General features: G+C 39.2%; 1 protein-coding gene across 2 annotated transcripts in view; it reads right to left on the bottom strand.

The window, feature by feature from the left end:
- Positions 1-13,937, bottom strand: part of MED14 (mediator complex subunit 14) — a 60,503-nt gene that overhangs the window by 13,089 nt on the left and 33,477 nt on the right. For both annotated transcript variants that reach the window (XM_043458153.1, XM_043458154.1), the window contains exons 17-23: positions 9,718-9,878; positions 9,465-9,611; positions 8,700-8,791; positions 7,805-7,957; positions 7,316-7,585; positions 4,078-4,218; positions 2,400-2,511 (exon numbers count right to left, since the gene is read on the bottom strand). In XM_043458153.1, coding sequence (XP_043314088.1) covers positions 2,400-2,511; positions 4,078-4,218; positions 7,316-7,585; positions 7,805-7,957; positions 8,700-8,791; positions 9,465-9,611; positions 9,718-9,878 — 1,076 coding nt within the window. The remainder of the gene's footprint in view (positions 1-2,399; positions 2,512-4,077; positions 4,219-7,315; positions 7,586-7,804; positions 7,958-8,699; positions 8,792-9,464; positions 9,612-9,717; positions 9,879-13,937) is intronic.

The raw sequence follows: 13,937 nt of genomic DNA, 5'->3' as shown, positions 1-13,937 counted from the left end.
TGCTATGGAGAAAAACAGGGCAAGGTAAGGGGGATATATCGTGTGGTGGTGGAGGTAGGTGCTGCTCTTTATATAGAGCAACTTCTTCAAGAAGGGGCTATGTGGGCTGAGACATAAAGTGAAGGATGAGGCATGAGGATATCCAGGGAATAACACACTGAAGGCAAAGAGAGGAGCTAGTGCAAAGGCCCCAACAGTAGCAGCAGTTAAAGGTAACAGGGGGAGGCCAGTGTGGCTGGAACAGCGTGAGCAAGGTGGGGAAGGGGAAATGGAAGACAATTAGGTCAGAGAGGTGGGAGGAGGGTCCCAGATTTCACAGGGACTTGTAGGCCGCTTTAAGGACTTAGGGTTTACCCTGAAAGAGATGGGAAGCCACTGCAGAGTTTGGAGCAGAGGAGTCATGACCTAACTTCTGTTCCCCAAGGATCATTCTAGCTGCTGTTGAAAAATAAAGACTATAGGGCAGGGGGCGGGAAAACCAGTCAGAGGTAACTGCAATTACCTAGGTAAAGATAGTGACTCGGGAAAGGGTGAAGGCCAAGACATTGAAAAGTGGTTAGGTTCTAGATAAAGTCTGAAGATGGAGCTGACAATATTTGGTAACTGACTGACTGTGGGTATGAGAGAAAGGAGTCCAACACTACTCTTACAGCTTTGGCCCAAGTAACAGGAAGGAAGAAGCTGTCACTTGCTGAAATGGGGTGTCTATGGGAGCAGCAGTATAGGGGACAGCTGGAGGGTGTTAGGAATTTAGTTTCAGCTGTGCTGAGTTTCAGATGTTGGTTAAACATCTATCGATACATAGAAATGCTGAACAGATAGCTGGAAAATAACAGGACTCGAGTTTAGGGGAGAGGCCTAGATGGAGATATAAAAAACTGGGAGACATAAGCTTAAGGATGGTGTTTAGCCACAGGACTAACTTTAATTTAGAATTACGAAGGGCAGGGACTATGACTACCAAAACTATGAATGCAACATTAAAATACTTACTACATTACCATAATTATCCTCAATACCAGCACTTTTCAAATTCTCCACTATTATGTAAGAGAATTTCATATTTTTAACGTTATATAGTACCTAATGCAGTATTAGTTCAATATAGTATCAATTCAACATTAACATATTTACATTCAAGAAATATGTTAATTGACTTAGTTAATCTTTATTGACATATCTAGCTGTGTGACCTGGACAAGTGACTTAACTTCTCCATGCTGATTTTTCCTCTGTTAAATGGGAAATAATAGGACCTATGCCACGGGTTTGCTGTGGAGATTAAATGGGTAAAGTACTTAGAACAGAGCCTGGTGCACAGGAAGCACTACAGAACTGTCTGCTACTGTAATTATTTCAAAATAATCATCTCTCCTTCTATGCGAAACCAGTCTCAACTCACATCCTAGAAACCCCCTCCCCTCAGGGCCTGGGTCCCCGCTTCCCATTCTCTCCCTTGCTCCCCAGCTGCTCCTCCCTAGGATCCCACACTGTCTACTGTTGGAACTTCACAGGGGCTGAGTCCCCCACCAGCTTAGCCTTCGGGAACCTTCAATGACATAATGATCCAAGTCTTCACCAGGGGTGCCACCAACTCCAATGAGCAGGGAAGGGCTCATCTACCCCCAAATCTCATACCAGTCCTCCTTGCTAGCTTGAGCTAGCGGAGCTTGAGTAAGCAGGGTAAGCTTGAGGAGCAGGGCTGTTATTGGGCTCACTGCTGAATCCCCAGCACCCAGCAGCATTAGACACACAGCAAGTGCTTAAAACATACTGTTTTAACATACTGAATTAACAGTTCAATTAAAAGTCTAAATCTGGCATTCTCCAGCAATTTTTACATCGCACTTCATCAGGCTGCCCACAGAGCCATTTTGTTCGTACAAGCAGGCTGTGCCCTGCTTGACTCTGAGGGTGGGGCACCGTTCACATACACCGGGGCTCTGTCAGCTCCTTCTGTAAGGAAGCTTTTCTGTAAGCAGTCATTGCAGCAGGAAAGCAGTCACACACACTACATACATGGGTGTGGTTGTGTTCCAATGAAACTATTTACAAAAGCAGGTGGTGGGTAGGACATGGCCCACAGGCCTGAGTGTGTCAACCTCTGACATAGATCACGCTGTGACACAGACCATGCTGTGATTCCTGGAGTTGCACCATGAGTCTGGTTCTGGGTGACAACCCTGCCACTTAATTCAAACCTTTTAAAAGTGCTCCTGAATCACAAACACAGATTTCACAACCCTGCAATAATGAATGAATAGCAGATATCTGGCCATAGACTAGCAAAGCAGTTCTCTCTGAAGTCTCAGGCTACATGTTGTAGGATTTCTCACTGTATGTGTGTCTATTTGGGATCTGAAAGTTGAACATGACAAAGAGAAGAGTTAGTATCTTACCTGGAGACTGTGTGTGCATCATAGAGGGAGACTGGTTGACTGTGCTGTGGTAAGATGTAGGGGGTGAAGTAAGAGGATAAGCACCTGATGATCCTGGCTGCTTTGGAAATGGCTGAAAAGAAGAAAATTCCTTGTTGGTAAAATGGCCAACCATGTAGCAGATGCGGGCGTGGCTTTCCCCAATCAAGAGCTACAGTGTTAATTAACATTTACATGTCACTGGTTATCAAATAGGAAAGGTGAGGTGTGAAAATGCCCCAAATCCACACCAGTGTTGCAAATTTTAAAAAGCTACCTTTCAAAGTGTTTTAAAAATAGCAACGTCCTCATTCCTGACCTTGCAGTACCACTACTTTATCCTTCAAGATGTTTTTTTTTTGTTCATTTTATCTACCAAATCACGGATTCATCAGTATTATTTATCTACCATTTCACTGATTCTAAGATCAACTCCCCCCACATTTTAACATCTCTGAAATTATGGTGTGTCTTCCAATTCATGGAATGGTACAGTCTAACTGGCAGCACTGTTTCAGGCAGTACATAAAAACAGTGCACCTTACATTGGTGGCATTTTAGAGTCAGTGAAATATGATAGTTCAACCTGATCCCTACTTACCTTCACCTTCATCTTCAGTAACAAAAAACCTAGGACAACGTAATTCTTCCAAGTCTATTTTTTTAACTAGAGTATGAGTCACATACAACAAAGCACACAAATGATGAGGATTTATAAATGTAACTGCCACATAAGTCAAGATACTGAAGGACATTACCAGAACCCGAGGCCTCCCTCCTTCCAAATCTCTTATCGCCACCCACCTTCCAAATCTCTTATCACCTCCCAAAAGGTAAGCAGTACTCTGACCTCCATCACTTAAGCTTGGTTTTGCATCTCATATAAATACTGAATGTACTCCATTAGAGTTTGGCTTCTTTTGTTCAACACTGTCAGTGAAAACCACTGTTTTATTGCACGGAGCAACAGCATTTTTCTTTTCTGTGAAGTGTTTCAGTGTATTCCAGCTCACTCACTCATTCTTCTGTTGCCGGTTATTTGGGTTGTTTATAATTTTTTGCATAAATAATGTTGCTATGAACATTCTTGTGTTCTCCAGCTGCATTTCTGTTGCGCATATACCTAAAGTAAAACTGTTAAATCACAGGCATGCATAATGTTCAGCGTTAGCACTCTGAATACTGCTAAACACCACTGCAAGGTAGCTGTACCATTTTACACACCTTCCAGTAGTAAGTGAGAGTTTCAGGGGTCCTGATACCAAATGTTGGCAAGGATTACTAATTTTTTTCCTTAAAGCCATTTTTGTGGGTGTGGGGTATTAACTCACCATGGTTTTAATGTATAATTCTGTGATGCCAGATAAGAATGTTTACCTTTTCTGTGCTTACTGGCCATTTGGACATCATCTTTTATGACCACATGGGTGGCCACCCGAAATTATTTTAAGTGCGTGAGTCTAAGGTTAATGCTGTCTCTGGTACTATTTACTTCCCTTCACTAGAATCCTCCCCCTGTCTCCCTTTGTCATTATTTTTCATATGGCTATCTTGGGTCCACCAAGGACCTCCTCGCCTTTTAACAAAGAAGTGCAGGCATCTGTAGAACCTGTTAAGTAACACAAATGTGATGCCATGTGCAATATCAGTTAGACATCACCTGTTGCTGCGGTGGTGGTTGGAGTTGTGAGATTAAAGAATCCATCATATCTCCTCCAATGGGAGACGGGGGATTATCGTCCTCATTTACAGACCTTCTTCGAGCATCCTGATTGCTGTCAACAAACATATTCAGGAATGTCTATGGATATAAACAGGTAAAATTTAGATTATTTTATCTAACTTTAGTAAGATATTCTTAATCATTTAGAATGTGTTAACAGAAACAAGCATATCATGTCTATCTCTGAAATACAAGTTTGACACATGGCCACCATTGTTAGGCCAACCTAGAAGAGATTGTCATCGTTTTGAAGGAAAGAGGAAAAATTGAGGAAAATGGTTAAACACAACAATAAAAAAATCTAAGTTAAATGCTGTTATGTGAACAGAAGTTAAAGAAAGAAGTACACCCTTGTCAAAATACTTTATTAATTTCTGAATCAGAAATGTGGAAAAGAATAAAAAGTTGCATGGCAGGCATGTAAACAACTTCAATGACTTGGAAAGTTTCCTATTTAGTGAGAGTTCTCACTTTTTAAGCCAGCAAATATGAAAGAGGAAAACTGAAAAAAGAAACTAAGCCATCTTTTTCCTTTTTATTTTATGTAACAGTCTTGAACTATCAAGAATGGGATAAGGGTATGTTTTATAGACTATGTCATCAAAAATTAGGTGAGGCTAACAGAATTTGTGTCTCAATCACATATGCTTTTTAATATCCTCTACCTTCCCAATCTTCAAAAATATAGATTATAAGCTTATCAGAATTACTGAAAAGCTTTTAAAGGTACATAGTCTGATTTCTAATTAAAGGTAATAGATTATTCACAATACTCATTTCATCTTCTCTCAACACCCCTCTGAAACTCCTAAAAGAATTTTTCAAGCAAAAGTCACAAAGACAAAAAGAATGGGATAAGAGAGAAACAGCAATAAATTCTAGGAGGCTGCAGAGCAGATGGCTGAGTGGTAACTGAACTATCCAATGTGAGGAAGTCGTTTCCTAAGCAAGCAGTGGGGAAAGCCAAGAAGCAAAGCTATTTCCACCCAGATCTCCAAGATACACAGGAACTGACAGCATCAGACACCTCTGGAAATGAGAATGCAAGAGACTAAAAGCAGTAGGACTGGGTGATTATCTCTTTACGAGACAGTGAAACCCTCCAGAGCCTTTGTCCTCTCACTGAATGAAGCCAACCTCTACCGCTTGGCAGAAGGCCTCTGATTTGGGGGACTCTAGGATCAACTGATAGCTGGGGTACCACATTAAAAATGAAGATTAAAGTCTCCATAATGAATGCTGAGAATACCAGTTTCCTTATTTCATTTGCCAAAAATTGGGAGCCAGTGCACAACAGCTATGCAGAGTTCTGATATTCTTCTCCTGGTCCTCACACTGGCCCAACAAAGAGATCTAAAGCTACTGACACTGGGAGTTACCCAAAGAAATGGCCCAAGCAGATCGTCCTGCAGTGAAGATCACAGTCAACAAGTCTCACCTTCAAGAGAGGACAATGTAACCATATAGAACAGATGTCATAAAATGAACTTTGAGAAACAAAAAGAGCTCTCAAATTTTTTCTTAAAAAGATGGAAAAAAAAAAAAGATGGCAAAAGAAGTTCTTGATGGAAATCAAAAATAGAAGGATTGGGGGGAAAATGAGGAAATCTCCTAGAAACAAAGAGATAAAAAACAGAAAAGAAAAGAAAATCAGAGGTTATGTCCAGGATGCCTGACATCAGAATAGTGGGGGTACCAAAAAAAGCTCACAGAGAACACAAAGAAAAAGACTTGAGGAATAGCATAAGGAAGTTTCCCAGAACAAAAGGATGTAAGTTTCCAGACTGAAGGAGTCCACTTGTTCACATACGGTTGAAGAAGTGGGATGGATTAAACGTCTCAATGGTCACAATAGAAGCTAGAGGACAATGGAGCAATGCTTTCAAAATTCTTACAGAAAATGACTGCAACCTAGAATTCTATATCAAGCCCCTCCCTCAACTAGATGAGGTTAACTAAAGACACTTGCGAACACACAAGGTTCTCCCAGGGAGCAACGTAAAGTATTCCACCAAAACAATGAAGTAAAACAAGAAAAAGAAGTGGGGTCCAAGTCACAGGGCAAGCAACACAAGAGAAATGAAGGACTCTCCCACTTCACTGCTGTTCTGCAGATCCCTAAATCAAAATTAGGCAAAAGGTCTGGAGCGTTTAGAGGTCAGAGACTGTGGAAGAGATGGCTTCAAGATGAAACTGATAAGGTATCCGATTTCTGAACATACTGACGGGAGAGTTACATGGGAGAGACTTTAAGGCTGTTAGTGGTAAGTACAGAGAGAGCTAGTAATTTTAATTAATTATGAATTTTTAAAAGTTAATAATTCCCAGGAAAATAAAATGTTGAGCAAGAAAGGAAAAGTAATCATAGTAAACTTGGCAGAACAGTGTTATAATGTTCATAATAATGTGAACACTGAAAAATTATCTAATTGAAACTGCTACCCTAACCATATTGCAAGGCTGGAGGAAAAGAAGGCAAATGTGTACTGAGAGTAGCCTGGAAAGGGGAAGGGGCATATAAGAAAGAACTAAAAAAGAATTAAAACCTCCTCTTCCATTAGAGTCAGATAATGTCCTTAACTAAGAAGTCAACAAAGAGCAATGAAAGAATGCTATTTAGAGGTAAAGGTGTGAATACCATGAGAAAGAGCTGTACAGAGTAGGAGAACGGCAAGAGTAGGACTAATTTTCAATACAAGCCATTTGGAACTATTAGACTCTAAACTATAAGAACATACAATTGAGCTATCATACCAATATCTCCAAGGGTTATGGCCTAGGACTCTACATTTAAAAAAAAAATATCACAGTTGAACTGATGCTCAAAGCTTCTCAATATTCACTGATAAAGGCTACTTTCAAAGTTCCTTGAAATTCCAAATAGCAAACAGGACTCTCTTGAGTACCTTCCACCTTACTCATTACATTGTAAGGAAATAAAAGGACATTTTATCATTTCATATACATAGGCACAGAATTTCTAGCTCCTTCAGAATAAAGCTACAGAGATGATGAATTACTACTAGATGTAGCTACTACTACAGGGAGTAGTAACATGGCTACTCATTAAATTTAAACAGGAAATCGTTGCTTTCCCTCATTATTTCACTCTTAAAGGAATTGTTTTAGGGATCCCATTTATATTTATTAATTCTCCAACACTAAAGTCCATTACCTTGAGTCCTGGTGCAGGATAAAAACCTTCAACTAACTTGCTATTATCAAAAAGACTATAGGCCCCATCCCGTATTGCCACAACACCTCGACTTCGGCAGTATATATCAATGCAATACATGTTCCTGAAGGCCAGTCGGATGTGGGTGGACGACTGTGGCAGGATGGAGAAGCACTGGTAGGCAGTGTTGGTTCTCTGGGTCAAGCCCAACATTGGCACAGTGGGCAGTTTGTTGATGGCATTCAACGGTGCCTGAGTATCAAATAGTACCTACAAGGAACAAACATAGTGAGAGCAGCCAGTTTCTGTACAGATGCTAAAACCTCAGAATCTTCAAGGCAAAAATCATCACAAATGAGACAATCTCCTTCTGGCACATTCTGTAAAAACTTTCTCATCATTAAAGATGAGTTAAGTCCACATGATTTTTTGAGGAGTTTTATATGACACCCTGAGTCTTATTTTTAAACAGAAAATAAAGTTAATTACCTGTAATAATTGGACCACATTTGGTGTTTTGTTGAACATTTCTTGAAGCTGATGGAGAATGGTATTGTGACAGTTACTGCATCCTGAGTTTGGACCCACAGTTCCCAAAGAAATGTGAAATTTCTGATGTATGGAATTCCATTGGATACTAATCTAAAGCAAAAAGATTATGCTTCAGAAACCAAGAAAGGAAAAGATACAAGGAGAAGAAAAAATAATCTTTAAACACTAAGGCAAAATGCCAAAGATCTAAATGAGGTCTTTTTGGGAAGCAACTTGTTAAGATTAGACTCTATAAATTCCAGATGGGCTGTCACTATGGATCAGTACATTCACTGAGTGTGTGAGTTAGCCCACTTCTGCTAAATTTCTGATATTACTTTATGTGGAAGAGTTCAGAAAGAAACTAGCTAGCTGAAATTTGTATACTAAATTTCTAGGACTTTACATATGGGGTGGGGAAAAAATAAGAACTACAGATTATGGGGAATACCTTCAAGATTAATATAGGATCAAATAATGTTAACAATCATGTGACTAAAAGCGTAGACATACCGTATTGTTCAAGACCATTTGTACATAATCTTCATTATAGTAATCACGCTGCTAAGTAGATTTGAAATCAGTGAAGAAAGAAACACAAATACCAAAAGTACATTACGTTGCCAAAACTCTTTAAAAATACACACTCCGAAGAGGGTATAATTTTTGTTTTCAATTTTTAAGAGTTAACCATTACAAAATACTATAACAAAGTATTTAAAAATATCATTTTATCCCTAATTTTTACTTGTACCCTCAATTATTTCAAGAAAGTTTTCATAACTGTTGAATTCTTGATTTTTTAAGAAGACTTATGAGAGGAACTTTAGTTCTAAGTAATTCATAAACTTACTGAACTTCCCTTGGTGGTTCCATAACACAAGATAAGTTTTCGGTAATTATAAACACGAACTTCTGAGAAAATGTTTAGATGAGTGGGTATGTCTAAACAGAAAGAAAACAAAATGGAATTTAAGATTATACATGCAACATTTTAAAATATATATGTGAAAAAGTAGAGATCTTGGTAATATTATATGCCTAGATAGAAAGGTCTCTCTCTTTATAACTTAGTTTAAAAAAAAGAAAGAGAAAGAAAACAAAAAAAGATCAACAGCATAAATAGCAGGCTCCAATTTCCATTTGGACTGACAGGGGCAGGGCTGGGCAGCGGGGGAGATGTACTGAAGCACATTCAGGGGTTCCAATTCCAGCCCTGTCTTTTACTAGCTATGTGAACTTCAGCAAGTTTCTTTTAAGTCTCTGACTTGTTTTCTTCATTTGTGACATGAGGAATGGTAAATTACCTCCCTCATAGGATTACTGTGAGGAATGAATGAGTTAATACAAGCAAAGTGGTTATTACATTTATGGCACCTAGTAAATTCTCAATAAGCACTACTATAATCTTGTATACCTATGTGTATGAATATATACAAATTGTAACAGTAGCTGTCTCCTGGGGAAAGAAATTAAGTCTGAGGTAAAACAGAAAACTTTTCATTAGATATACTCAGGATTTTTTTTTTTTTAGCAATGTACATGTTTTACTTCCTCCAAAGGCATTGGGACAGGGAAGGTTACTTGCCCTCCCCCACAAGAAGATGATCACTTGTACCTGGTAGAGAACGTGCAAATTCCAATACACACTCATATAATCGTGCAATGCTATTCCAGTCATTAAGGAACATTTCAACCACTTTTCTACCACCAACGGGTTCAGACAACAGGTTTTCATATGTCAGATAAACATGCCGGGATGGTCCTACAGGATTAAGAGACATTAATTGGAATCAATACTTAAAAAAAAACCCAAAAAACAAAAAAACAGAAATAGAAATATGCAGACAAAAGTGTGTGAAGCATCTCACCTTGTTCCCTGGTAGAAGTGCCATTAAGTGGACAATTTGCAAACACTAGCTCTGCCACCCACGTGCGGTTATTTCTACCTTGTAATCGGAAAGTGCAGTCAAGGAGAGAGCGGTCCAGAGCCTTTTGGGTTTCCTCATTTACACCCTTACAGGGAGGAATTCTGGTGATGAAAGATAGCATATGAAATGTACTTCACATCACAGAAAGACAAAAGCACAATTTACACAATGACAGGCAGGGTATCACAGTAGAGCTTTGGTTCAAACTCTACTACCAGGTACCTTCTGCAAGAGGAGGAAGCAATTCATAGCAATTCACAACAACTAATAGCATTTAACCCACTTTCATTCCTATCAACATGGATGAGGACTCTCATTTTAATGGTGATGTTTGCCTTCGTCCTTAATCTTGTTATTAGAAAAGACCACCATTTCTCAGAAAATCAAATATACTGGTTTTCTATGAAATCTACCTAGGATATCCTCAAAGAAAAGTTAAGGAAAACAAAATATTTGTAAGACCAGACTTTGAAGGCAGGATGATCTAGTGAAAAGGACAAGGCTTTGGAATCAGGGACCTGCATCCTAATTCTGGCTCAGCCACATTCACCCTCTCTCAAATTGTTTCGCAAGTATAAAATGAAGATACATAATTACCTTCTGGGTCACTGATTTTAAAACATGATGAAACATAAAGTGCCTACAGTAGTTGGTTCAGCAGGTATTCAAATATGTTAGTTTCTCCTTGTAGTAAAACCAAGTCTTAATCACTAACCGCCATGACAAAATTTCAGGTTCATTCTCTCTCCCCGCCTCATTATTTCATTATTTCCCCTCCTCTTCTGTAGAGGTAACTCATTGTGATGGACCTATTCATGTATCAACTCATTTACCATACATACTGTCTCTTATATATACCACATATACAAGAGGATTGTATTAGCTTTGGTGTCTTGAAATACCCATTCATTTCTTCTCCTCTTGCAGCTTTATGAACTATCTTATTTGTCATAAAACATTATGAGGTAAGATATTTTAGCAGTTTTTTCAGTACTGGATGAAATAATGAGATAATATTTAATTACACACTATCCTTTAACTCATAGGAAAGAAAAAGGAGTTAACTGTCAGACTTGATAAAATGATTATCAAAATCTAAGGCAAAAAACAACAAATATAACTAGAAATATGGAATTTTGGTTCAGGCCTCTTAGATATAACACCTAAAACAGGGCATCTCAATGTCAGCAATACTGACATTCTGGGCGGGAGAATTCTTTGTTGTTGGGGGGCAGCTATCCTGTGCAGCCTTGGCCTCTATCTACCAGGTGCCAGTAGCATCTCCCACCCCTTCTTCTCAGTCAATGATAACCAAGAATATCTCCAAACACTGCTAAATGTTCCCTGGCAGGGAAAACTGTTCTGAGGTTGAGAACCACTGACCCAGAATAAACAATTTAAGAGAGCAAAAAGGGTGGAAAGTTTGCTCAGGAGCTCAAAACCAGGCACTGCAAGCAGGTTGCTCTCGAGACGTGTCATCTGTGTGGTGTGATCAAGGCGCTTCTGAATCTGCACCAGGCAACAGGTCCATGAACCAGAGCAGCCTAAAGTGTTTACCATGGTATTTTCAGAGATACAGCAAGGAGACCTGCTCAACAGATTTTCATGGAGATAAGTTGAACAAGAACAGACTACATCTTTAGCAAAGAGGAGAAAAATGTGCTCAGTTTTAAAGCTTTGAAGTATCTACTCATATTCCCACTTAATATGAAAATACCTAGGACTAAAAGCTTACAAGTTTCTAAAGATTAAATGTATTAAAGCAATTACTTAATAATTAGATCCAGGCCAGATTTTAATAAAATCATATTTAGACATTATTTTTTTCCTTCTTCACGTCTATGAAGAAAACACCCCCAATAATGGACATCATGTACCAGACAAACAGATCTCTTTATCCGTTTCTATATATTTTCTTAAGTTTTAAATAAAGAAAACAATAGCCAGGATATAGTAAAGACTTTCTTAAAAATTACTGTAAAATGAAAATCAAAAAATATGAAGTGCTTTCTTTCTAGGTAAGGACTGTAATGAATTCTCTTGAGCGCAAGAAGAAAGGGGACTGAAATTTTTTTCGTAAAAATGCTGAGAACAGACATTTTAAGATCGCTGAAAAACATGAAAAAATAAGAGAACACAAATGTTATCATCTATTAATCTGCAATTGTCAAGAAGAGTAAAAAGAAACACCCCATATGTTAGGCAGAAGTAATATAAAACCAAAGGCAAATAAACTAAAAGTATTACATTTCCTTTTGATGTCTATTATAAAACAAACTTGCTCTCTAGAAACCATTTTGTGCATAAATAAATGAAAAAAAAAAAGAACAAATTATGCTTCCCCAGATAATTTTGCCTTAACTCTAGCCATCAATCATGTCATGATTAGTAAAGAAAATGATTCTTCTAACTATGTAAATCCTTATGAATAAAAAGTGGGAAATAAAGTAAGATTTAAAAAAAAAAAAAAAACCATTTTGTGGACATGGCATTACGGCAGCCAGGCAGGGCAGCTTTTCTAGTTCTTCAACTCTTCATCTAAAGTGAGCACCATGACACGTGGGTGGAGTACATGCTATCTCATACACCTTTCCCTCTTCCACAGGACAAACTGATTTGCAAGCAACAAATTGGTTACAAATTGACTCCTGCTGGCTCAAACTGCAGAGCCACCCATGTCTTGGCAGACAGAGGAACTCAATAAATAAAAATTGCTTCTATGGTTTATATTATTAAGCAACATCTAAGAAACTATACAAATGCAAAAAAAGAAAACTGCTTTCTGCACCAAAAAGGCTGACCTCTTAAAAATGGCATTTGAGCTTGCAAGTCCATCCTGGTCAACTCATAAATCACACACGCTGCCTTAGTTTTTCCTCTAAGCATCCACTGGCCCCTAGTCCTCTACTCATTTAGAACCAAGCCCTCTGTACATCTCCCTCCATGTACTTTTCCCCAGTGATCTAAGTTACTATCCCAGCTTAATTATTTCCACCTTGGTAGTGACTCATCTATTTCCCCTGCCCAGACCTGTCACCTGAGCTTAAGACACATCCTTGCCTGTCCAAACAGATGTCTAAACACCTCGAACTTAGCAAAACCTCTTCAAACTCACATCTTCATTCCCGTGTCTCAATAAACACCACCACCATCCATCATCTGCCCAAGATAAAACTAAGAGCCATCTCTGCCACCTTCTACTCTCTCTCTCACTTTCAATATCACTTATAAAGACTTCATCCCCTAAGTCTTTATGGAACTTGCCCTGGTCCAAGCTACCAACAACTCTGGTGTGAACCATTTCAGCAACTGGTTTTGCTACTAAAGTCTTGTTTCTCTCCCATTTATTCTCCATGTTGCTATCAGGGCGAGTTTTCAAAAAAAAAAAAAAAAAAAAACCATCTAATTATGTCAGTTTCTGCTTAAAATCATCTGATGGCTCTTTCCTGCCATTCAGATAGTCTAAATTCCTTAAGGACATTTACACCAAGGCCCTATAGGATCTGACCCTTCCTGTGTACATCTGTAGGCTCATCTCCCCTAACTCCTGCCATGCCCTACTTCTTTCAGTTCCAGGATGCTGAGCTTTCTCTCCCCTCTAAGCTGTCATTTTAGCAGTTACTCCTTCTGGTTGCGGCACCCACTCCCACCCTAGCTCCCTTTCCTCTGGCTAATTCTCACCTCTCCTTCAGTCTAGGTACAACTTGTACTTCCGTGGGGATCAGTCAGTTCAGTCGCTCAGTCGTGTCCGACTCTTTGAGACCCCATGAATCGAAGCACGCCAGGCCTCCCTGTCCATCACCAACTCCCAGAGTTTACTCAAACTCATGTCCATCAAGTTGGTGATGCCATCCAGCCATCTCATCCTCTGCCGTCCCCTTCTCCTCCTGCCCCCAGTCCCTCCCAGCATCAGGGTCTTTTGCAATGAGTCAACTCTTCGCATGAGGTGGCCAAAGTATTGGAGTTTCAGCTTCAGCATCAGTCCTTCCAATGAACACCCAGGACTGATCTCCTTTAGGGTGGAAATTTCCAAACTAGCCCAGATTCCCCTGCTATATGAACCCACAGCATCCCAAAGGGCTCTATCAGAATTCAAGCCTGACACATACATTCAGTAAACATCTGCTGAATGAATGAAAGAAAGCCAAAGGAAGGACATC

This window comes from Cervus canadensis, chromosome X (genome assembly GCF_019320065.1).
Source record: "Cervus canadensis isolate Bull #8, Minnesota chromosome X, ASM1932006v1, whole genome shotgun sequence".
NCBI classification, from domain to species: Eukaryota; Metazoa; Chordata; class Mammalia; order Artiodactyla; family Cervidae; genus Cervus; species Cervus canadensis.
The sequence above is the reverse complement of the archived record's forward strand: the minus strand, read 5'-3'. Positions and strand labels throughout refer to the sequence as shown.